Source organism: Panthera onca, chromosome F1 (assembly GCF_046562875.1).
Source record: "Panthera onca isolate mPanOnc1 chromosome F1, mPanOnc1 haplotype 2, whole genome shotgun sequence".
Classification (NCBI taxonomy): domain Eukaryota; kingdom Metazoa; phylum Chordata; class Mammalia; order Carnivora; family Felidae; genus Panthera; species Panthera onca.
Genome location: NC_138355.1, coordinates 45,961,171 through 45,984,398, shown reverse-complemented (window position 1 = coordinate 45,984,398; position 23,228 = coordinate 45,961,171). Strand labels below are relative to the sequence as shown.

Here is a 23,228-nt window from a genome sequence, read left to right as displayed (position 1 = left end):
GGAGATCCACGAAGCCAGGAGCATGGTCCCTTGTGCTAAAAAATGAATGCGTTTTACAAATTCATTTTTTATTTACTTATTTATTTTTAACGTTTATTTATTTATTTTGAGAGAGAGAGAGTGTGTGTGTGTGTGCATGTGCATGTGAGTGGAGGAGGGGCAGAGAGAGAGAGAGAATCCCAAGCAGGCTCCGTGCTGTCAGCACAGAGCCAGACGCGGGGCTCGATCTCACAAACCATGAAATCATGGCCCGAGGTGAAATTCAGAGTCAGAAGCTTCAAGGACTGAGCCATCCAGGTGCCCCACGTTATACATTTTTAAGTGGTTGAAAAAATAAAAAGAAGACTATCTGATGACCCATGAAAATAATATGAAATTCAAATTTCAGTGTTCATAAATAAAGACTTACTGGAACGTGGCCACACGTGTTCATTTATGGACTGTCTGGCCGCTTTCAACTTAAACCGACAGTTGAGTCCTCGCAAACGGAGGTTTGCCAAACGTAGCCAAGCCATCCCTTAGTCACCCGGAGCCTGGTGGAGATGGCAGTCACTGGCCCTCAGATGTCAGGCTTCTTTTTTGCCTTAGCTCCGTGGTTCTCCACCAGGGGACCTCTGGCAATGCCCGGAGACATTTTTGGTCCTCATGACAGGGTGCTTGGGGGTGGAATGTCGGCTTCTTGCATCGATGGGGAGGTCAGGGATACGGCTAAACACCCTGTAATGGAATTAACCGGCAGGAGCAAGGTTGTCAGCGGGAACGAGGTTGGCAATCTCCGTGTGGAAGCTCAGGACGCCGACGCGGCGGATTCCTGGTGGGCCTTCTGGGCTGAAGAACTGGCCAGAACTCCCACTGCCCTGCAACTGAGCGCCCAAAGACTGCATGTATAGGGTGTGTGTGGCGGCGGGGAGGACAAGGAGGAAGACCAAGAGAAAGGCTTTGCCTTCCTTGGCCCCTCGAAGCTCCTAAAGCTGTCAGGGCCCCAGGCGGTCCTCAAACGGAGGCCTGGCCTCTTTCCTGAAGTCCCCCGAGGACAGACAGGCGCTCCTCTGCTTGGGCAGGTGAGCCCCGTCCTGGCAGGGGCTGGATGGTTACGGAGGCTGCCAGACAAGCCCGGAGGGAGGGGGTACAGAGAGGCATTGGAGGTGCTTCCAGGGGACTAGGTGAGTGAACAGGGTGACGGGGAGTGCGAGGTGTCGGTAGCCTCGGGGAAGGGGTTGGCACTGCTCCCCCCCTGGCCTTCTGCAGAGTGACAGGAACAGATGCGGTGACTGTCAAATGAGATGCTCCTGGCACTTTGGGAAATTGCAGAATGAACAAAAGGAGGGTCACTGTCAGGAAACACAAGCAGGGGCGCAGTGTGTACAGCTGGGCTGGCCTCTGGGGACTCCCTTTTCTTGAAGGGCAGGGAGCAGGGGTCCCCGGCCTGGCCTCTGGGCTGCTGGTGGGTTGGGAAAGGGCGGGCAGGCCCCAGGGGCAGGACGGGTGCGGGTTAGAGCCAGGGCCAGGGTCAGGCTGCACATGGCCTGGAGTCTGGTAAGTGGCAGGGCTGTCTGGAGGTCATCTCATCTCTCCTCCGGCCGCTGGGTCCAGCCCCGGCAGATGGCACCTTGCCAGCTGAGGATCCAAGCAGAGGGGCTCTCAGCAGGAATGACAATTCACCAGCTGTTACTTGCGAAGCCCCCGGGGGAAGCAGCCGGGTTCTCTCGGAAACTCCACGGACAAAGAGGCATGTGTCTGAGGGTCTACGGGAGCCGCGCCTTCTCTGGGTCGACGGTGGGCAGCGGGAGTGGCTGGAACAGCCGTGGCCTCATCCCTGAGGCTTACCTGGCCTGCCTGGAGAGGCCGGAGGCTAAGATTGGCACTGTGTGGCCAGCAGTGACTGAGGAGGTAGGGCAGGTTAGAGGCAGGAGGCTCGGACTCCGTGCTCCTAAAACCTATTAAAAGAACAGGAAAAGAGGGGTGCCTGGGTGGCTCAGTCGGCTAAGCGTCTGACTTCGGCTCAGGTCATGGTCTTGCGGTTCGTGGGTTCGGGCCCCACCCTAGGCTCTGGGCTGACAGCCTGGAGCCTGCTTTGGATTCTGTGTCTCCCTCTCTCTCCTCCCTTCCTCTACTCGCACATGCTCTCTCTCAAAAATAAACATTAAAAAAATAAAAAAAAAAAAAAGAACAGGAAAAGAGAAGGGCACTAAGCAATTTCCCAAGTGGGGATGGTTTTAACTGCATTGTGGAGCTAATTTAGACCCGAAGAAAACTCTTTCTAAGACCGAGGTGTGGGAGGCCAGACAAGTGACAGAGAAGCTGTGGAATCTTTCCCAGGTGTCAGGGACTTGCCTGCTTGGTCTGGTGGCCAGGGTTGGCTGAAGTTCCCCCAGCCAGATGGTCCTGGGGCCCAGCTTTGTCCTCGCTTGGCACACCCTCTTCTCCCTTGCCCCTGGAGCTGTAGCAGCTGAAGTATAGACGGGAGACTAGGGGCAGGGAAGCTGGGGACTCCTGACATTCTAAAGGCATTGGTTCAGAGAGGCTCCCCCACCCCCACCCCGCCCCCAACAGGAAAAGCCTGCCCTGTCCATCCGGGAAGTGAGCTGGCCATCAACTGATGGCCAGCCGTGACTGGAGGGCGAAGGACAGCAGACAGATGCAAGGGGTCGCGCCCTTCATTTGCTGGAGTGCCATCCTTCTCCCTGTCAAAGATCTGGGTGTGGGGGGAGCCAGCCGACAGATGCACCACGGAGGAGGGGGGGGGGCCTGCTCTTCCCTCTTCCTTGCTGGTTTCCCGGAGCCTGCTGCATTGTTAGCTGGTGCCCCCGGGGGACAGACTTCAGATGGATGGAAGCGGGTGTGTGTTTTGTTTTGTGGGGTGGGGGGGAAGTCTCTGAGCCAAGAACCTATTTGGCTAATGAAGTCGTAATTACTCCCAGCTCACTAATAGGATGAAAGCAAGGGAGGGGGGCTCCGTTAAAAGCCACTGATGGACCCAAACGAGAGGGTGCCTGACAGCTCTGAAGAGGCACTAGAGGGTCGGAAATGGAGGGGCGCCTGGGTGGCTCAGTTGGTTGAGCGTCCAGCTGCGGCTCAGATCACGATCTCTCGGTCTCTGAGTTCGAGCCCTGAGTTGGGCTCTGTGCTGACGGCTCGGAGCCGGGAGCCTGCTTCGGATTCTTTGTCCCCCTCTCTCTCTGCCCCTCCCTCACTCATCCTCTCTCTCTCTCTCTCTCTCTCTCTGTCTCAGAAATAAGTAAACATCAAACAAAATTTTTTAGAAATGGAGAGGAGTGGGAGTCAGGGTTGGGGGAGGGAGGAAAGCAGGTGCAGAGGCTCTGCCTTGGTTTATGGTTTGCCTATTTTTCGGAACTAAGGTTATACCTATGTGGTCCTCAGTTTAGGATAGGACGAGATTCCCCAGAATGACCACACTGCTTCTTCCGGCCCCCAGCTTCCTCAGAGTGGCCTAGCTCCCAGCTGTCTGCTTCAGTGGGGGGCTAGAGGGCCCCAGAAGAGTCTAGGGCATCTGAAGATCTCAAGCTACTTCTTTTTTTAAAAAAAATCTGTTTGAAGTTTATTTATTTTGAGAGAGAAAGAGAGAGCGTGTGAGCATGTGTCAGTGGGGGAGGGGCAGAGAGAGAGAGAGAGAGAGAGAGAGAGAATCCCAAGCAGGCCCCAAGCTGTCAGCACAGAGCCTGACTTGGGACTTGAACCCACGAACTGTGAGATCATGACCTGAGCTGAAATCAAGAGTCAGAGGCATAACCGATTGAGCCACACAGGTGCCCCTCGAACTATTTCTATTGGCTTTGGAATGGCTATATTTGTCAGTTTGTGTATTTCACCCCACCCTGGGAAAAACTCTCAGCCCTTTCCGATACAGTCCGGCCATAATTTGAAATGGGAACCTGCTTTCCCCAAGGAGGCATTAGCTACCGTGGAAGGGAGGGCCGGCGCATTCTCTGCGTCTGGGGGGTGGGTGGGTGGGGAGCCAGTTTGGGATTTACATCTGATGTGGGGGTCTGTGGAATGAGGGGATGGACCGGGGCTCACACCAGCCCTGACGTTCTGTAGGTCTAGGCGTGTGCACGTAACTGAGAAGGGACTGGGCCTCCTCCTGCTCAAGACTGTCCCTGTGGCCCCCGTGCCTGCACCGTCCAGACCTCCCCAGCAGTTAGCCAGCAGCCTTGACTCTCCCGGCTACACCAGGGCACGGCACTGTGGACAACATGGAAGGAGGCCCAGGTGGCTTTAAGGAAGGACTTTATTTTGTTTTTTATGGAAGTTGCTGCTGGGCCTGGGGGTGGAGAAGGAGGGTAGATTTTAGCCCTTCTGGACCTCCAAGAAGATTACAGGGATGGGTTTTGCCAAATTCCCCTTCCCCGAAGAGAAATGCTGCTGGTGTTGAGAAGGAGGGAGCCGTGTGGCCTGGAAGAGGTGCTTTTTCTTGCCCTAAGCTTGGGAGTTGGGCTCCTGAATCCGGGGGAGAATGTCTTCTGGGGAGTGACTAGCCCCCTGACCCAGTCCCACTGGGATCAGGGCTGTGAATGCTCACCCGGGGGTGGGGGCATTGGCGGAGTCCTGTCATTCTCTCTTAGGACAAAGCCGGGCTGTCTGGATGTCTGGCCTCATCCTCTTCTGCCACATGGATTGCCTGGTGGGTAGAGGGTCGTGCTGTGTCTTAACAGCCAGATGGGAGCTATAGAAGGAGCAGGAGGGAGGGTGGGTGGTGGAAGATGGACAGTCCTTTCCGATAAATGAGAGTGGGCTCCTAGACTTTAAAAAGAGACAAGAGCACTTAGGGGACTTAGGGAAAGTTAATTAATGGGGCTGTAGAATGAACCTCTAGCTCTAAACGCTCATCACCGACCCTTACATCCAGCCACTTGGAACCTGGCAAACTTGCTTTTAGGATGACAAACACTGCCTGCCCCCGTGCCCCTTGTCAATACCACACAGACTAAACCACGAGCTGGGCAGTAAATACAGTAATGCAGCTGGCTTGAATGCAAATGAGGCCTGCTTCCTGTGCAAGGGACCACTGGGTCCTAAGGACCAGCAGACCACCCACTGCGTGGGAGAGGCAGGTCTGGGCACCACAGATGTATAAGCAGGCATGAGTATCGGAGCCTGCCTGGAAGGACGGGGAGGACTTTTGTAGGAAGATGAGGATAGGGAGAACATTCTAATATGCAGAAGGGGAAAGCGGAAGGGGGTTCATTCATTTATTTAAATTAAAAAAAAATTTTAACGTTTATTTATTATTGAGAGAGAGAGACAGAGCATGAGCGTGGGAGGGGCAGAGTGAGGGGGAGACATAGAATCCAAAACAGGCTCCAGGCTCCGAGCTGTCGGCACAGAGCCCGAAGTGGGGCTCGAACCCACCAACTGTGACATCATGACCCGAGCCGAAGTCGAATGCTTAACCGAATGAGCCACCCAGGCGCCCCTCATTTATTCAAATTTAACAAATTGTTATAGAGCACCTATTAGGCATCAGGCACTCTTCTGAGAACTTTCCACATTTTTTGAATGTTTATTTAGTTTTAAGGGAGAGAGTGTACAAGCTGGGGAGAGGCAGAGAGAGGGGGGACAGAGGATTTGAAGCAGGCTCTGCGCTGACAGCAGTGAGCCCAGTGTGGGGCTTGAACCCACAAACTGGGAGATCCTGACCTGAGCTGAAGTCCGCTGCTCAACCTACAACCACCCAGGCCCTTTCTACATTTTAACTGATTTCATCCTTACGCCAACCTATGAGAGAGCTACAGTTACAATCCTTGTTTTGTAGGCGAAGAAACTAAGGCAAAGAGAGGTTATGTAACTTGCCTGAGGTCACACAGCTACACCTGAGCCCTGGCTCTTCTCTTCCTCATGCTCAAGGCTGACTTGGAACAGGATGAGTGCCTTTGGCTTCACTGGCCCCTCATCACATGACCACTGAGCTGCGCGGCCCCCACAACCCTGTCCTGGGCTCTCCTGGGCCGTCTTGGGGTGGAGTCGGGAGCCTGTATGTGCTACCACGTCAGAGCCAAGCAGTGAGGGGCAAATCGTTGAAAGCCGAGAGGCGGCTGATGGGGCACGATGCCTTTGACGCACAGAAGCCGGGCCCAATTCTTCACAGAGATGCCCATTCATACCCGAGTGGGGCGGTAAAGGTGGAGGTTTTAGAATCAGAGAGACCTGGCAGTTAGTTCTGGCTTTGTCATTTACCCCGGGGCAAATATTAGCTCTGTGCAGCCAAAGCTTCCTCTTGCATAACAGGATATAACGCTACCTGCCTCAGCGCCTCAGCAAGCTGGCGAGAGGGTCACAAGGGAGAGTTTGCATAAAGTGCACATCACTCTCCCCGCACAGACGGCGGGCGTCAATGTCATTAGTTACTCTTGTCCTCTGAAGTCACTTAATGTAAATGTATTGTGACCCAAATGCCATCTGGTGCCCTCTTGCCTCTTTGACATCAATGAAAATGGATCAGTTCCCCGCCAATGCCACGGTCTGTGAAAGTCAGAGGCTCTCCCACAATGTTTGCTAATTCTTGGGGGTTGGTGTTCTGCCCCCTATGTTGTCCTGTGTCTCTGCTTCCCCCTGCATCGATTTGGATGTAGAATTCATCAACTTTGCGAGTTTTTATAAAAGATCCGCTCACGCGGAGCCAATTCACCAATGGGGTACACTTGACTGACAATTCGGGGGTGGGGGGAGGGGCCGCATCCCAGAGTACCCGGCCTTGTCACTGTCCCGCTAATCTAGTGGTCCTCAGACATTAGCTTGCATCAGAATCACCTGCAGTGTTGGTTAAAACACAGCTTCCAGACCTTCTGATACAGTTGATCGGGGTGGGGTTCAAGAATTTACATTTCTCTAAGTTCCCAGGAGACTGTGATGCTGCTGATGTGGGGACTATACTTAGAGACCACGAATCTTACCTCTGCCTGGCTCTCCTCCTCATCTGCCCCCCCCCACCCTTGCCCTGGAGCTCCAAAAACTACCCCCTCTAATCATGCAGGACTCTCCTGCTGTCTACCTGCAAATTCCCTTCCCAGATGGGTCCCGGGTCTTCTGACGAATAGCATTCAGCCGTGTTAGAGGGCAAGTGTGATTTTAAATATATACTAAGTAATTTCGTTTGTTTCGGAGGGACCGTTCCCCCGTCTACACAAAGCCGTGCTTCTCTGCCTGGGGTCCGGGGCTAATCAGCAGCAAGTTCAGGGGCGGGGGTGGGGGTGGTAGTGGAGGTTGGGCCGCAGCTGTGGCTCCAAATTGCTCTGAGCCCCACTGCCTGGTCCGCGCTCCAGCAGGAACTGACATCAAACAAATGGGCTCTGATGCATTAAGTGGGGGGGGGGGGGGGGGTGAAATGGCCCTCCCCTACCTTCCTCCACCTAATACGGTTTTGAGCAGTCGTGGCTGCCTTGATGAGAGCTGCCATAATGAATTCCCAGATTCCATCCCTTTGGGGGCAGCTGGCCAAGATGGGGTAGAGCCTTCGCTCTTAATGAAGATGGGAAGATGACTGGTCCCCTCCCACTGGGTCGGATAATCCAGCTCCAGGCTGGAGATTAGCATTTCTAATGGGCTGGGAGGCACAGCCTCCAGGAGACAGGGATGAGGGATGACAGATATTCTGGGAATCCCTTGGGCCCGGAGGGGAGACGGCCGCTTTGTTTGGCCCCAGCTGAATTGAGGTTGGCTTTCTTCAAATAAGACCCTCTCCATTTCTGTCACCTTGAGTCAGGGGGCTCCTGCTCCAAAACCGGCCAGTGGACTGCCCCCTTCCCCCAAAATGTCATGTCCAAGTCCAGTATCCAAACATCCCGTCTCCAAAGAGGATGACACCGGTCTGGAACTCACCTGGCCACTTCTTTCAAAGGAACAGCTGTCTTCATCGTTCGTCCGTTCACTCATTCATTCACATTCGTTCATTTTGTCCGTGCTGGGTGCCAGGCACTTGCCTCTGGATGCACAGATGACAAAACGTCTCAAACTCAGGATGTTCACAGTGTAGTGAAAGAAACAATACGTGTATGCAGACCCTCTGGGAGAGATATAAAATAGTGCTCTGGGGGCAGAGCGAGGAGGTCTAAACCAGACTGGCAGCCGCACGTGTGTGTGTGTGTGTGTGTGTGTGTGTGTGTGCGCACGCGCACGTTCGGGCTACGTTGGATAGCGGGAAGACTTCCTGAGGCAGTGCTACCTGGGCTGATTGTTAAAGATGTGTGACCCAGCACAGAGGCCACTGCCTGCCTTCAAGGAGCCCGGGAGGGAGAGATGATCTATACGGAGAAAGGAGATGGGCGGGGTTTGGAAGAGGAGGGAGGAAAGAGCCTGGAATCAGGAGTTGCAAGGGCCCGTTGTGAGCATTACTTCAGTGATTACGAATTATCCAGAAGAAGGGGCATGTGGAAGGTCGGGAGGAGGATGTATCAAACAGACTCACCTTTGGGCCATCATTCATTTGTTGAACCCACATTTATTGAGCCCTTTGTCCTGGATGCTATAACATTGAATTTTTTTTAAAGTAAACTCTAGTCCCAACGTTGGGCTCGAACTCACCACTCTGAGGTGAAGAGCCTCATGCTCTACCAACTGAGCCAGCCAGATGCCTCTATAACATTGCTTACTTGACCGTCTCTTAACGATAGTCTGAGCTTCTCGAGGACCCGAACTCTATCCTACTTACCTTACAGCATTAACTGGCACAGAGTTATTAATAGTTGCTTTTGAGTGGACTCGAATTACCAAAGCAGGGAAGTGTGAGAAACCATCGTATGTTAGGGGGAGCAGAAAACAGATTGAAATGGCCAGAAATTGGGGCATATGTGGAGGAGTGGTGAAAAATGAGGCTGCAGAAGGAAGGGTCAGATCACAAAAGGTCTAACATGCCAAGCCAAGGCGTTAATATTCTATCCCCTTATAGGGGCACCTGGGTGGCTCAGTCTGTTAAACATCTGACTTTGGCTCAGGTCATGATCTCACAGTTTGTGGGTTTGAGCCCCTTGTCGGGCTTTGTGCTGACTGCTCAGAGCTGGAGCCTGCTTCGGATTCTGTATCTCCCTTTCTGTGCCCCTCCCCCGCTCATGCTGTCACTCTCTGTCTCTTAAAAAAATGAACAAACATTTAAAAAATTTTTAAAAGATGGGAATGCAAGCTGGTGTAGCCACTCTGGAAAACAGTATAGAGGTTCCTCAAAAAACTAAAAATAGAACAGCCCTACGACCCAGCAATTGCACTATAAGGCATTTATCCATGGGATATAGGTGTGCTGTTTCAAAGGGACACATGCACCCCATGTTTATAGCAGCACTATCGACAATAGCCAAAGTATGGAAAGAGCCCAAATGTCCATCGATGGATGAATAAAGAAGATGTGGTATATATATATATATATATATATATATATATATATATATATATATAATGGAGTATTACTCGGCAATCAGAAAGAATGAAATCTTGCCATTTGCAACCATGTGGATGGAACTGGAGGGTATTATGCTAAGTGAAATTAGTCAGAGAAAGACAAATATCATATGACTTCACTCATATGAGGACTTTAAGAGACAAAACAGATGAACGTAAGGGAAGGGAAACAAAAATCATATAAAAACAGGGAGGGGGACAAAACACAAGAGACTCTTAAATATGGAGAACAAACAGAGGGTTACTGGAGGGGTTTTGGGAGGGGGGATGGGCTCAATGGGGAAGGGGCATTATGGAATCTACTCCTGAAATCATTGTTGCACTATATGCTAACTAATTTGGATGTAAATTTTAAAAAATAAAAAAAATAAAATTAAAAAAAAAGAAATAAAGACCTGAAGAAGTTTAAAAAAAATAAAATTCATTAAGTGTTTAAAAAATTTTTTAAAAAGATTCTATCCCATTGTAACAGACTGAAGGTGTTGTAGCCAACTTGAAGATTTTAAGAAAGAAGTGACGTGATCAGATTTGTATTTTAAAAGATCCTTTGGGCTGTAGTTTCCAGCGGGGAGGAGGTAACAGGAGTGTCAAGGACACTGTCGATTCAAGATGAGGCTTGGACTACTGGTGGGACAGTATACATGGACATGGGCACATTTCAGAGCTGGCTTGTGAAATTGAGAGCAATGACGAAAGTTCTTTCTCGTATTCTAAGGAGTGAACAGGGAGGTTCAGGAGGAGTAAGACCTGGAATCTGCCCTTATTTTATTCATTCCCCTGTGAGTGTTTTCACTCTTCCTTCCTCCCTCCCTCCCTTCCTTCCTTCCTTCCTTCCTCCCTCCCTCCTTTCCTTCCTTCCTTCCTTTCTTCCTTCCTCCCTCCCTCCCTCCCTTCTCTTTCTTTCTTTCTTTCTTCTTTCTTTCTTCTTTTTTCTTTCTCTTTCTTTCTTTCTGTCTTTCCTTCCTTCCTTCCTCTCCAGCTACTTTCAGGGAAGTGCTTTTTTTGCATGATCCTGATTCACTGCACTCTCCCCCTTTCGCTGTCCTCTCTCCACAAAAACAGCTCCCCACCCTCCTTGGCTCTTCTCTCCCAGAGTTCTGTGGCTCAAGTTATGCAAAGTGTTGTGTTGATCCTCAGATCAATTTCCTAGGTGTTCAAAAACGTTTCGGTGTTGATGTAGCTGGATTTCAGGGACGAGACAAGCTCAGGGTCTCCATGCTCCTCTGCCATCTTTGCAAATAATCAGCCCTCATTTTAATCTAATGAGACAATAACCCCGCAAGTCACCGTCTGTTCTGAGGACTGGTGAAAGGACAGTAAACACAGGTGGGATGGAGAGTTACTTGGTTGTTCTTTATCCAGAGGAGCTGGACTTGTAGACCATCAGTTATCTTTCTACACTACCAGAGCCACCTCCCAGCCCCGCCCACTCTCTAGCCCCCACACCACGCCAAGGAGAGGGAGTTCCAATGTCTGGGGGTCCCTTGCCATTCATCCTGCGGGTGATGGGCGGAGGGCCACTCCTCAGTGAGAATTAGCACAACTCCCGGCCGGAGAATCAAGAAAGGGGGCGTAGCTGTTGAGCAGTGCCCCTTGACCAACACAGCCCTCTCTGCTTCTTTCCCTCCCCATTAGCTTGTTGATTGAGGTTCCTCTGAGTCTACTGACATTTGTGGTTTGTTGTAGGCAGTATTATTCATTATTTCAACAATATTACATATGCTGGTATTCTCCCATCTAAGGGCAGAGACACAGAAACCTTCACTACTCCCCTTCTCCCAGCATCCCCAACATGGCACTTCTTTTTTTATTTAATTTTTTTAAGTTTATTTTTTATTTTGAGAGAGAAAGAGAGAGGGAGTGAGAGAATGAACAGGGGAGGGGCAGAGAGAGAGAGAGAGAGAGAGAGAATCCCAAGCAGGCTCTGTGCTGTTAGCACAGAGCCCCATGTGTGGTTCGATCTCATGAACCATGAGATCATGACCTGAGCCAAAATCAGGAGTCTGGAGCTTAAATGACTCAGCCGCCCAGGCACCCCCACAACGTGGCACTTCTTTCTTTTTTTAATTTTTATTTATTTATTTTTGAGAGAGACAGAGTGTGAATGGGGGAGGGGCAGAGAGAAAGAGGGAGACACAGAATCCGGAGAAGGTTCCAGGCTCTGAGCTGTCACCATAGAGCCCGACGCCGGGCTTGAACCCACAAACTGTGAGATCGTGACCTCAGCCGAAGTCGGACGCTCAACCGACCGAACCACCCAGGTGCCCCTTTATTCCAACATGGCTCTTCTTAAATGGTGCGTAAGCACACTACGGTCGTATTGAACCAGGGTATCTCCATGGCTGTACGCATCGCCACATGAGTCACTGTACATTTAAAGCTCAAATTGTGCCAACAAGTCTTCCAGGGTAAGACCAACTTCAAGATGGGGGCTGGTGTAGCAGATTCCCTAAGTGTGTGCTGTCTGGTGTCCATGGAAAACCCTTTTGATTCACTCTGTTGTTAATGCCAACACCCCTCTCCCTCTTTCCATTAAGTGTAGAAAATGAACAAATCGTCTGGCCAGAGTCCATTTTGAACAACTTTTATTATACGTTTAGTGTTCTCTATACAAAAGAAATCAGTTGTTTTTTTTTTACAGTGATTCAAAAAAAAATTCTGAATAATTTGGCCTTTTCATTGTTCATGCAGTCAGTTTATAAGTCCACGTATTAGATGGTCCTCCACGGCCCGGAAGTCTTCCCTGCTGAAGGTCACGCGTGACACCCTCAGATTCGCATCTGTCGCTGACAATGTTGGTTAATGCAAAATAACTCGCGAAAAGGAAAGAACATGATGTGAGAGGGGTTAAAACAAGGTCTGCCATGGAGAGTTAAATATTTAACCAATGGAAAAAAGATCAATTTGCAGGTGTGCGGGTACGCGGGAAGGCATGGGATCGTTGGGAAAATATATGCCCACCGAAAGGAACAACTTGGAATGGTTGTGGGAGGGGGCGTGTGCTGGGAGAGGCGGGGCAAAAGGTCCTCTGGGGCCAGCGCGGGTTGGGGGGGCGGGACCAGGACAGAAGGCGGCCACGTCACGTCACAGGCGACTGATGCTCAGCTCAGGAGGAGTGTGAGTTGGCAAAGAGCTGGGAGCTGGGCAGAGGGACAACACTGACTGAGGACGTCGAATTTGGAGATCAGAACAAAAGAACAGGGGCAGGGCCATCCAATCGGCATCGTTTTTGAAAAAGAAACAGAGTAGGGCACAAAAGTCTGGATTTCTTCTCCCAGATTTTTGTGTTTATTGCTTCACTGAAGTCTTTACATGTGCTGAACTCCGGCCCAGCGGATCCCTCAGCACCCCGTGGCCGAGAGCCGGGCGGAGAGAGTGCCCGAGGGACACAGGATGCTGCGGGCCCCAAGTGTCCTGAAACAAGAGATAACCACTCTAGAGTACAGTCTAGACTTCACAGTGACAAACGCCAGTCAGCTCGTCACTCTCTCCTGGCCTGGGTCGGGCCTTAACGGCGCAGCTGGCTTCACCACAGGCTGCCACAGACTGACTGATCTTGGCCTCAGAAAAATCCTTTGTGTCTTTCATTTTGGGAGGTGTACGGGCAATGCAGAAGTGATAAGAGGTACGGAGAGCGAACCAGCGGGACGGATGTTAAGTTACACCTCTATTTCCAAGGAGGCAGCTGCGGTGAGATGAAGGAACCCTGGACAAGGAGTCAGAAGGCCTGAGTTCAAGCCCTACCCTCACCCTGATTTACCAGCCATGTGACCTTAGGCCAGCGCCTTCCCGTCCCTGGATTTTAGCGTCCTTGTCTGTACAATGAGTCATTCCCATTAGATCAGCTCTGTGATTCCTTTGCATGCTGAAATCTGAAGCTACCAAAACTACTCACCTCGGGACCTACTTCGTTGCCACCCTCATCATTCCAGAACTTCTATTTAATGCTAACATGTTGATAGAGGTGCGCTGATTTGGGGTGTGGCTTGAGACACTGTCTGGTGGGGTCTTGTGGCTTCCCGGCATGGTTGTCCTTTCCTGCTGATCCTTCTCTGAACCTGTCTCAGGAAGGCTGCTCTCAACAAGGGGGAGAAGGAAGTGTGCTGGCCTGGCTTGGGCTGAACGGGCCAGCGACAGCTGGAAGGTTGGTCTAAACTCCCATGGGATGGACCCTGCCTGGTGTAAGGGATGGGGCTGTCCAGGAGGTCGGCTCTGCCTAGGGCACGCACGGTCTACTCCTGACATTTCAAGGTTTTTCATTCATTCATTTGACTCCTCTGATTTTTTTTTTTTTTTAATCAGGGACCTCCCTACATGTTTCTCCTAAGCCACCATGCAAAGCTCCGCCAGGTGATTTCTTCCTAGCAGAGCTGTGTGTGTTCGGCAGGGGCTGCAGGAGTGGTGAGCACAAGGTGTCACCAAGGGGGAGCAGGCCCTGTGCCAGCCTCCAGTGCCCTCCCACTGAGAAGTGACTCTCTGGCACCGGCCCTGCTGACCGAGAGCCTGGGGAGCCCCACCTCTTCTGTGTTAGTGAAGCAGCCTTGCAAAGACTGAGGCAAAATGTTCCACTGCTTCCGTCCTGTGGGCTGTTTGTGACTCTCTGTGGCTTGGATCTGGTCCTGCAAGGGGCTCCAGGAGCCTTAAAGAGCCGCTGCCCATACTGCTTCTGGGGAAGGTGCCCTCTCCTTTGGGTCAGACCCCTTCTCAATTCTGCCTGCAGGAATCACCCAAACGGGGTCCAACCTGGGCGGCCCCCCTCCCCCTGCCCTGAGCGTCGATCGTACCCACACTTCACATCTCATCTCAAGCGGGCCAGGGTGTGAACTCACGCTAAGGCAATGTCATAATCCATAGCGTTCCCTCTGAAAGTGCCACCTTGCTCTGTGCGCGAGCCAGGTGTGGGCATGCCCAGGCGTGGCTGCTGGGTGTGCGCAGGGCAGGCGGTCCCTCAGCTGGACAATCCACAAAAGGACTCAGATCTGTTTCCGGCCCTTTTCTCAGGCTGTGTTCAGGGCGACTACGAAAGCCGTATCCGGCCCAGGTTGCAGATACCCCATGCAGGGTGAACGGTGTTGGCACTGGCTGCTTCTTGGACAGGTGGACACTTCTCCAGACGTTGGGACTTGCCAGGAGGGGGGTGGACCAGATGCCTCCAACCTCCCAGGGCAAAGACAAATGGAACGGGAAAAAGCTAGTCTGGTTTTCCCTTAACCTAACCTTAACCATCTCCTCAAAGCAAGGTAAGGAAAGGTGGGTCCCCTTCACCAGAACCCAGGCGAGGTGGGAGGCAGCTGTCTCCCGGCCCTGCAACGTGCCTCCTCCGGCACTGGCCGCCCTGCCCCTTCAGGTGGGCCCTTGCCCCTTGGTGGGGACAGGTATTTAAAGGCGGGACTAAATATGGGAGACGGCGGCACCAAAATTACAGACAAGTCGAGCAACTTGCCCCCAAGGGCAGCTCAAAGAGGCTCGGGAAGCGGTACTGGTCCTGAACCCCACCCTGTGGTCTCTGACCATCCTGGTCCTGAGGTCTACGTGGTCCCCAAGGCCATGCGCTCTCTCTGAAGCTTCTCCCTTTGAGCCTGGAGCCGCTAGTGGCTTAAGCATTCGTCATGCTCCAGATCAGTGCCCACTGTGGACTGTCAGCCCTGTGAGGCGGGCGCCGCCCCCGACTATTCACCATGGTACCTTCTCCAGGTCTCGGAGCCCAGCTCAGACTGAATGTTCGAGACTACCTGGAGCCCACGAACGGACACTCGGACACTCGAGGAAGGCCACAGCTCCTGTGGCTGAGCACAGCAGGTGGGACGGCAGCTCAGGCGGTGGGACTTCTAGAGTGGCTGCAAGATGACCCACACTTCCCCCGCCCCCCACCCCCAACAGCCAGGCAGGCGGAAGCACCGTGGAAGCACTGCCTCGTGGTTGGTACGTTTGCAGGTGGTCGCTCGAGAGCCCCGGCTGGCAGGGAGTGCTGGGCCACACTGCCTTCCTGCTGAGCTGGGTGGGCTCCACTCTGGGCTCCCTCTTCCCGCGAGGGCTGCTCCCTAACCCTGCAATCCACACGCCTCAGTATCTCTGCCTGGGGAGAACGGGTTCCCCGGGCTCAGGCTGGCTCTTGCCTGCCGGGAGGGCTGTGATGCGGGCCGCGTTCAGTATCCCCAGCACGACAGCCTCTCAACGCGGCTGCTGGCCCTGCCTTCCTACGCGGAGGGGGATGGCTCAGAGCTGGCGGGACACAAACGAGGAGCGGACAGCTAAGGAATCCTCTCTCCCCAAGACCCCGTGGCAGCACAAGCCCTTCTGCGGTCACCGGCTGTGCGGCAGTCACGGGACATCGCACGGTCCTCCCGCCCTACAGGCCTGCTTTCGGTGCAGTGAGTTCACTGGTGTGTGTGGTAACATGGAATGAGGGCCTGAGAAACGGGCTAGTCTGCTCAGATCCAGAGTGTTTTCTGGAAAGGCTTGTCTTTGAATTCAGTTCGCAGGCACTCTTCCCTGACGTTCCCTTGAGGGACTCTGGGCAGACGCTGCAGGCATGCCCCGCTGTATCCAGGCAGGTGACAGAGGAAAGCCAGGGGAGGGGGCCCCTGAGCTCACTCCTAGCCCCCCGTTATTCACCCTGTCCCCTTTCACCACGAGAGGGCTGCCCCCCGGGCTCCTAGGCTGCAAGCCTGGCCACGGCCTGGGCCAAAGGACAGTGACTTGCCCTCGGGTTCAAATAGCATAATTGGCTCAGCTCTAGGCTATGATTTCTCACCTGCGGACAGAGTGTGTGTGTCTATGGGCTTGACCCTCACTGACTGCTTATTAAGTGATGCAAGCAGTGCTAATACCTTTGTGGCTTGAACGTGTGGCAGACGATGGTTTAATAAGTTCTCTGAAGGACACAGCCCTGTTCCTGCCCAGGCTGCCCCCCCACCCCCGGCAAGCAGCTGGAGGCTCTAATCTGACGCTGTGCGTGTGGCCATTCCTAGGGGTCAGCCTCACCCTCCCGAAACCGACTCTAGCAGCAGCCACAGCTACCGGGCTGCTCTTAGGCTCAAGATCTCTCTCTGAGGCTAGGTACCTTTGGTTTCAAAAACGGATTAGGTGGGGAGGACGAAGGCAGAGCCTTCGGTCTCTGAGAACTGCGGTCCGCGAGGGTCTCCATCTGGGGCCACGGGTGGCAGGGCACGTGTCGAGCGGCTGCTTCTGGTTCTGCTGTGACGCTCGCATAGGCCGCCCCGGTCTCCTTGAGACAGACGTTGCTGGAGGCTTCAAGGCTTGCAGGGAGGGGCTGGGAACCTGGGAACTGCAGGGCCGGAATCAGAGCTGCGTAAGGCATATGAAGGGCGCGGAGTCCCCAGGCCAGGCTCTACAGCACTGTCAGCGCGGTGTTCCCGCGGGCTCTCCTGATATGTAAATACCCCAAGGAAAGGACACACACTGGTTCAGTCTCAGGGGCAGCCGGGCCCCATCCACGCACCGTGTAAAACACCGGTTTCAGCATCGTACAGAATTGAGCGAGATGCTATCTGCTAGAGGCGAAAGGGGGAGCACCACCTGTCACCCCCAAACACACCAGCAAAGCTTTTGCGTCACGTGGTCCCATCTCTGTGAGGACAGCGGTGGAGATCCCCGACCAGGTGGTGGGGGGGGCGCCCTCTGCCCTCCACGCAGCGGGCCAGGTCCCCTCTCCCACATCCTGGGTTTCACTGATGGGGAAGAAGGAGGTCGAAACCCAGTCCTTTTCTTCTCTCTGGAGGTGAGCCCAGCTCCCCAGGGACCGGACGCCCGATTTTCTTCTGCTTGAGGTACACGGTCACTGGAGTTGAAGTCTTTCCCATCAGCGCCCAGTCCTGTTCCTCAAACTCCTTCTTCAGAGTCAGTGCGGTTCTTGTCTTGGACGCTCTGGAGGAAGGGGCAGGGTGAGAGCAAGGAGCAAGAGGTAAGCCCACCTCCCGAGTGACCCAGAGCGAGGCGGGGCGGCCTGCCCACTCTCTCCCTGCCAAAAATACTGTCATTTTCCAGAAAGGAGCCAAGCCCAGCTCAGCAACTGACAAGGCCAAGGCGAACGGGTTGGGGGCAAGGGGAGGCATATGGCGAGAAAGGCATCCTTCGGAAATACATTGGCCCAGTGGTGGTTTGAATACTACAGCTTTTCTGTCTGTTCTTTTACAGATCGATCCTTCTGCCTCTCTGGGGGAGAATCCACTCATTCTTTCCTCATCCAGGGACATTTGTTCACCAGGAAAAGAAAATGGAGACGCTGGGTCTGGGCAGAGGGTGGGGAGATGCACAAAGCAAAAACAAAGACAACGCAAAGGGCCGTAACCAACAGAAACTGGTGAGTGTGTATGCCAAGGTCAAGGGCGGGCAGCGGGGGTGGGAGGCTCAAGGTGGCTGTGAAGCTGAGCAAAGGACTGGGGTCCCTCCAGCTGAGCTTAGCCAGGACTCTAGCTCTCCCACATGGTGGCACCTCGGGGGTGCAGGGGGGGTCAGCGGGAGGGGGCTTGTGGTTGGCTGGGTGGTCACTGGTCCTCACAGCTTGGCAGACCCCCACGTGGTACCCTTGTCCCTGAAGGTGGTGGTGGCTGTGTGGTAGGTCTGTAGTGGCTTCATCTCCCCCTCTCCCCTCCTCCCACTTGCAAAGTAGTGGCTGTGCCCTGGGCGGAGGGGCTCCATCAGGCCAGAGAATAGATGGCGTTGACAGGTGACGTGGCCTCCGAACTTTCGTTGCCCTCTGTCTCCTCCTTGTCCTTTTTGACCGTGTACTGGCCGATGAAGGAGCCGTCCTCGTTGAACTGCCCCTCGCCACCCTCGCCATAGTCCACCAGGCTGTCGTCACTCTCCTGCTGCTTGATGGTGCCGTCCAGGGACGTCTGGCTGCCCTGCAGGGGCTTGTTGTCCTCGTCACTGGCCAGAGAGAGACAGAGAATCAGGGCCTGGCCCAGCCCGGTGGGGCTGAACCCAGGCGGGGCGGAACAGGGCCGCTGGCCTCTTGCCAAGCCTATGTACTACACAGCTCAGGGAGGGTAGGACCTCAGAGGTCATCAGTCAACTCCCCCCGGCCCTCCCCTGCCTGGCTGGTTGACAGAAGGGAGCCCGAGGCCTGGAGAGGACAGGCGTCTTCCCCAAGCTGAGCCGACAAGTTGGTGCAGAGCTGGGCCTGGAGCCCACACTTCTTTTCTCTTTCTTTCTTTCTTTCTTTCTTTTTTTTTTTTTCTGGGGATTATGATTTTAATTTTTTATGGAGCCCACACTTCTGGACTCCTGGTCTCTTCAGGAGGCTGCGCTACTCTCTGGGGTAGGAGTGGGCAGAGGACAGCCACCCCAGAGCGAGGAGAGTCGCGTGCTTGTCAGACCAGGCAGGGCCAGAAGGGTCAAGGAGCTGGGGCCCCAGTCGCATGTGCGTCACTGCGTGGCTCTGTGGTCTTGGGAAAGCCTTTGCTCTCACTGGGCCTTAGTCTCTCCATCAAGAGGGGCTGAACCAGCTTTGACTCTCTGTGATCTGTGTGGCTCTGTCTAGAAAGGCTCTGTCCTTGACAAGAAAGCAACGGGCCGGGGCCACTGAGAAACAAACTTCTCCCTGCCTCTGCCCTTCTCGTCTTGGTGTGGTTTCTGTCGGCTCTCTGGTTTACCAGCGAGCAGGTGCTCTTGCCTGGGGGCAAGCGAAAGAGGGTGCAACGCGGGGAGGGGCACGCACACGAGCGTGTGTCGCCAGCAACTTGAGACAAAGCCCGGCGAGTCTCAAGGGGTCCTGCCCAGCCTCCTTGGAGGCCCCCGGGTCCTGCCCCTCAGCCCCTCCTGGGCAAGGGGAGCTGGCAGGCTGGGGGCTAAAGCGGCATCTCTACCTGCTGGGATGCCTGCTGTGCCCCGCCCCCCCCGGAAGTGAGACACCCCCAGCAGCCAGTGTCTGCTCAAGCGCCACATCCCCTCCCTTGGCTGCAAAACTCTCTGCCCTTTTGGCTCGGAGGGGGGAACAGGTGCTGCTGGCTGCACTTCCGAGGGGAGACGGCCCCCCCGCAGGAGGCAGCCGGGCCACCAGCGGGAATCTGGGTCCCGGCAGGCGGGACCACAGCGGTGCCAGGCGGTATGGGCAGACACACAACGTCCCCTCCCTGGCCCCCGGGCCACGCTTAGCCCTTTCTGGACGTGTGTGGAAACAACCGGCTGAGTTGCCATTAAGGTCGGCACTGCGTGTTGGCTTCTAACAGCAGTGCTGGGCAGGGACAGCTGTCAGGGGAGGGTCTGGAGCCAGAGCCTGAACTGGGTGTTAGTAGATGGAAAGCTATTAGCCCGCTCCCTCTTGTGCCCCATTAACTCCGCCTGCGTTCTCTGATGGCAGCGCTACGGGAGAGGCAGGCCTAGTGAGGCAAGCAGGTCTCTAGGGCTAACCTGAGTCTCGATGGGGAGTGGGGCTCACGTTTTGAAATGAGCAGCTTCTAATTACTGGGTTCTTGGTCCATTCACCGACCTTCTTCGCATGTACTCCTTCCCAGGAGCGTGGGGATTGTGTCTATGTGCTTCTAGGGGATTCCAGGGACCTAAGCCAAATGCGGCCAATGGCCCAGCTCGGGTGGGAGGCAGAGGGAGGGGTCCTTGGTGTGTCAGATTCTTGTGGAGAATGAGGATCTCAATCTGGGAAGAAAGACCTCTTCTACGGGAAGCTCGAAAAGAACCAGAATGACAGCGGGGGGGGGGGGGGGGGCCTAGACACCTGTCCGCCCATCTTCCCCGAGACCCTGGAGAAACAGGTGGGCACACAAGGCAGAGAGAAGCAGACCCACCAGAGAGGTGCTTCACTGCTGAGCCCAAACCGAGGCGCGTGTGTGCGTGGTGTGTGGGCCCGTGGATGCATCTGTGTGCGTATATCCAGCCTCAGTGTGGGTGGGCCAGGGGAGCGGGTGGGGAGAAGGCAGGTGTTCTTGCCCAACAGCTTTGGTGTCTGGGGGAGGAGAGGTGCCTGAGGAAGCAGCTTCTCATAGCACAGGTTGCCTGGCCCTGAATACGAGGAGGGCCTCACCCCTCTTCTATGGCTACACTGAGGGTCTGGGGGAGGGAAGTTCCATGTCCTTCAGAACTGATGGCCAGGGAATAGCTCTCAGCCCCTGGGGAAGATGGGCCCCAGCAGGGGTGCTGAGGACAGTCAGGAGAGGGGCCTCTCGTGTTTGCCCTTTTAAGAGGCTCTTGGAGATGTCGGGACTGGATGGATGGACGTACGTAAGCGTCCCGATGGACTCCTGGGTGGGCAGTGTCTTTGCCACCCGTTGAGCTGACTCTGCCTGTCCGGCTGCTGCTGAGCACAGTGGCGGAGGCCGAGGATAGGATAAGGAGAGGTCAGGGGAAGGCGGGGTGATGTCACCCCAGGGAGTAACAGGGTGGGGGTGGGGAAGCAGGGCTCCGATCAGAGCATTTCTTTCCGCCCACCTTGGTCTGGGAATGAGACTCCAGGACCCGCCCAGCATCTTTCCTTAACTCAACATACATTTGCCATCAAAAGGGAGATTACAACTTTGTTATGCCCGATATGAAGGCCCATCCAGGTCTGAGGGGGGTTGTGATGTTGTCCACTAGCAGTAGCTGGAAGTCGGGCCCCTGGCTTCTCCAGCTGTGCCACCAGCTCACTGGGTGGCAGATGTGGGTGGGCGTCCTGGGCAGGTCACTTCCCTGCCTGGGCCTCAGTCCTCTGATTTGAGACGGGCACTGGCCAGAGGCCTCTCCAAGGCCTGTTCTGGGCTAGAGCCCAGAGATATCATTCAAGTTCATGAGGAAAAGGTCTAGAACCTCCCCACCCGCCACATCCAACACTACCCCTCATTTCTCACGGAGTTGAGCTCTCAAGACAACGTCCATTCCCTGGGCGGTTGTCTACAGGTTCAGGGTGGGGGTGTGGGCAGAGAGAAAGCCAACAGCTCGTTTCGTAGCAAGGGGGTTCCCAGCATGTGCTCTCACAGTAAAAAGGTGAAAACATACAAATAAGGAGCTCGAAAAAATCTGAGTTGTGCAGCTGAATGAATGAAATGCTGTTCCTCAAATCAGCGTCGGTCTTGCCTTCAAGGTCAGCCGTGTCTGGCACAATCAGGACGAGCAGAGGCCGTCCGAGAGGCAGAAGTGACAGACCAATGGATGACAAGGGGGAAGTGAGGACAGCCGCCTACCCGACGCGAGGGTGACCAGGATCAAACAGATCACGCACCTGTAGTCAAAGGAGCCATCCTCTTCCTTGGGGTCTTCAGGGCCAAGGGGAACATCCTTCTTTTCTCGCACTTGGTCGGTAAGAGAAGCAAAGACACAGACACGATGATTAGGCCTCTGCTCCTTGGGACCCTGACTGCACGGTCAAGGCACCGCCTCTGGGCTCAGCAACACTCTCCCTCTCAACGAGGCGCCATCAATGCCTCCCTCGTCCTTCCCTGGTTTCACCGGGTGTCAAGTTCATGGCGCCACTGCTTCCTCATGGCTGCGGTTTCTGCACATCTCCACTGGCAGCTGAAATGTCCTCCCACCTGGCTCCCCACCACCTCTCCGTGAGGTTGGCCACAAACACCCAATGGATGCGACCCTCTCTTGGTCTGCCCTCTCTTATCATAATTTGCGTCTGTCTCTTAAAAGCCCCTAGAAGAGTGCCCTGGGCAGAGGGCAGAGGGCCCTATGCTCTGTACGCACCTTCAGAATGGAAAATGCTTTCACATCTGTGACCTCACTTGTTTGTGCCACTCCCTGTCCCTATACCTCCTGTGTGATTTTGTACACACCCCTCCAAGGCCCTGTTTCATGCTGTGACGTTCCTTCTGTGCCCAATGCAGTGTGTTGAGGGACAGATCATCTTTCTTCTGGTGTCCTGAGCACTCAGCACAGAGCCTGGCACACAATGGACACTTACACGGATGGCTCTTTATGTGTCCTTCCTGAGGTACAGGGCAGGAGAATCGCCCCATTTAAGGAGAGGGAAACTGAGCCCTTGGAAAATGAAGAACATGTCACGTAACTAATTAGTAACTGAATAAAGTCTAGAGTGAAAGCTAGAGCCCAGGCCTCATGGTTCACTCATCTTTCTACTGGACCAGGGCCCTACCCTGTATCTGGAGGGAAGGCAGTAAGCCTTGAGAGCTTTCTGGAATGGAACACTTTCTACACGGGCAAAGGAAGGCTCAGAGTTTATCTGATGAGTGGGGGGTTGGGGGTGAGCTCAGTAAGGCCGTTCTACTCCCTGACTCTAGAGCTTTCTCTCTTATAGAAGAAAAACAATCCCAACGCAGCACAACCAAGTGAAAGAAAACATCATTTGCCAATGAAGAATTAGAATTTCCTGCCCTTCCTCACAGACGTGTGCCTCACTTCAAGGAGATTCTTTAGAATCCTGGGGTCTGAGGGAATGTGGGCAGGGGAAGGAAATAAAAGAATCTTTTCTCTGAGTTGAGTTTTAGGGGGCCCCCGGAGGAGGACTTGTTTAGAGGCCGGGAGAGGCAGGCATTTGGGGAGCACGGGCTGTGCTTTAGGGGGCAGGGAGTAATTTCATTTTGCAGACCAGCAGGATTTTCACTCTCTGGGTCATCCATTATCCTGTCTCCTGTCATCCTACCCACCCCCTCACAGACAGATGGCTTTCTTGCCCCTGTTTGAAAAACAATCAATATTTCCAGAAGCAAGAATGCCAGAGGTCCTTGTCCTTGACCTTGGTTTGTCTGGGCTGGTGGTTCTTGAGGCCCCCAGAAGAGAAATGGCGCTTTGGGACTCTCTGGGAAGCCCAAAGCTCCTTCAGGACCGAGGGAGTCTGAATCACGCAAGCCACCCCTCAGCCTCTGCCTGCCCTTCACGCAGGAGCTCCTGAGCCTCTGTTGGGG

The 23,228-nt window shown here is 54.1% G+C and overlaps 1 protein-coding gene across 19 annotated transcripts in view; it reads right to left on the bottom strand.

The window, feature by feature from the left end:
* Window positions 1–11,973: 11,973 nt before the first annotated feature.
* The window catches only part of NFASC (neurofascin), a 181,627-nt gene continuing 170,372 nt past the window's right edge, over window positions 11,974–23,228 (bottom strand). For all 19 annotated transcript variants that reach the window (XM_060644232.3, XM_060644242.3, XM_060644235.3 and 16 more), the window contains 2 exons: window positions 21,581–21,650; window positions 11,974–18,297 (listed from right to left, as the gene is read on the bottom strand). In XM_060644232.3, the coding sequence (XP_060500215.2) occupies window positions 18,066–18,297; window positions 21,581–21,650 (302 nt within the window). In that variant the 3' untranslated portion in view covers window positions 11,974–18,065. The remainder of the gene's footprint in view (window positions 18,298–21,580; window positions 21,651–23,228) is intronic.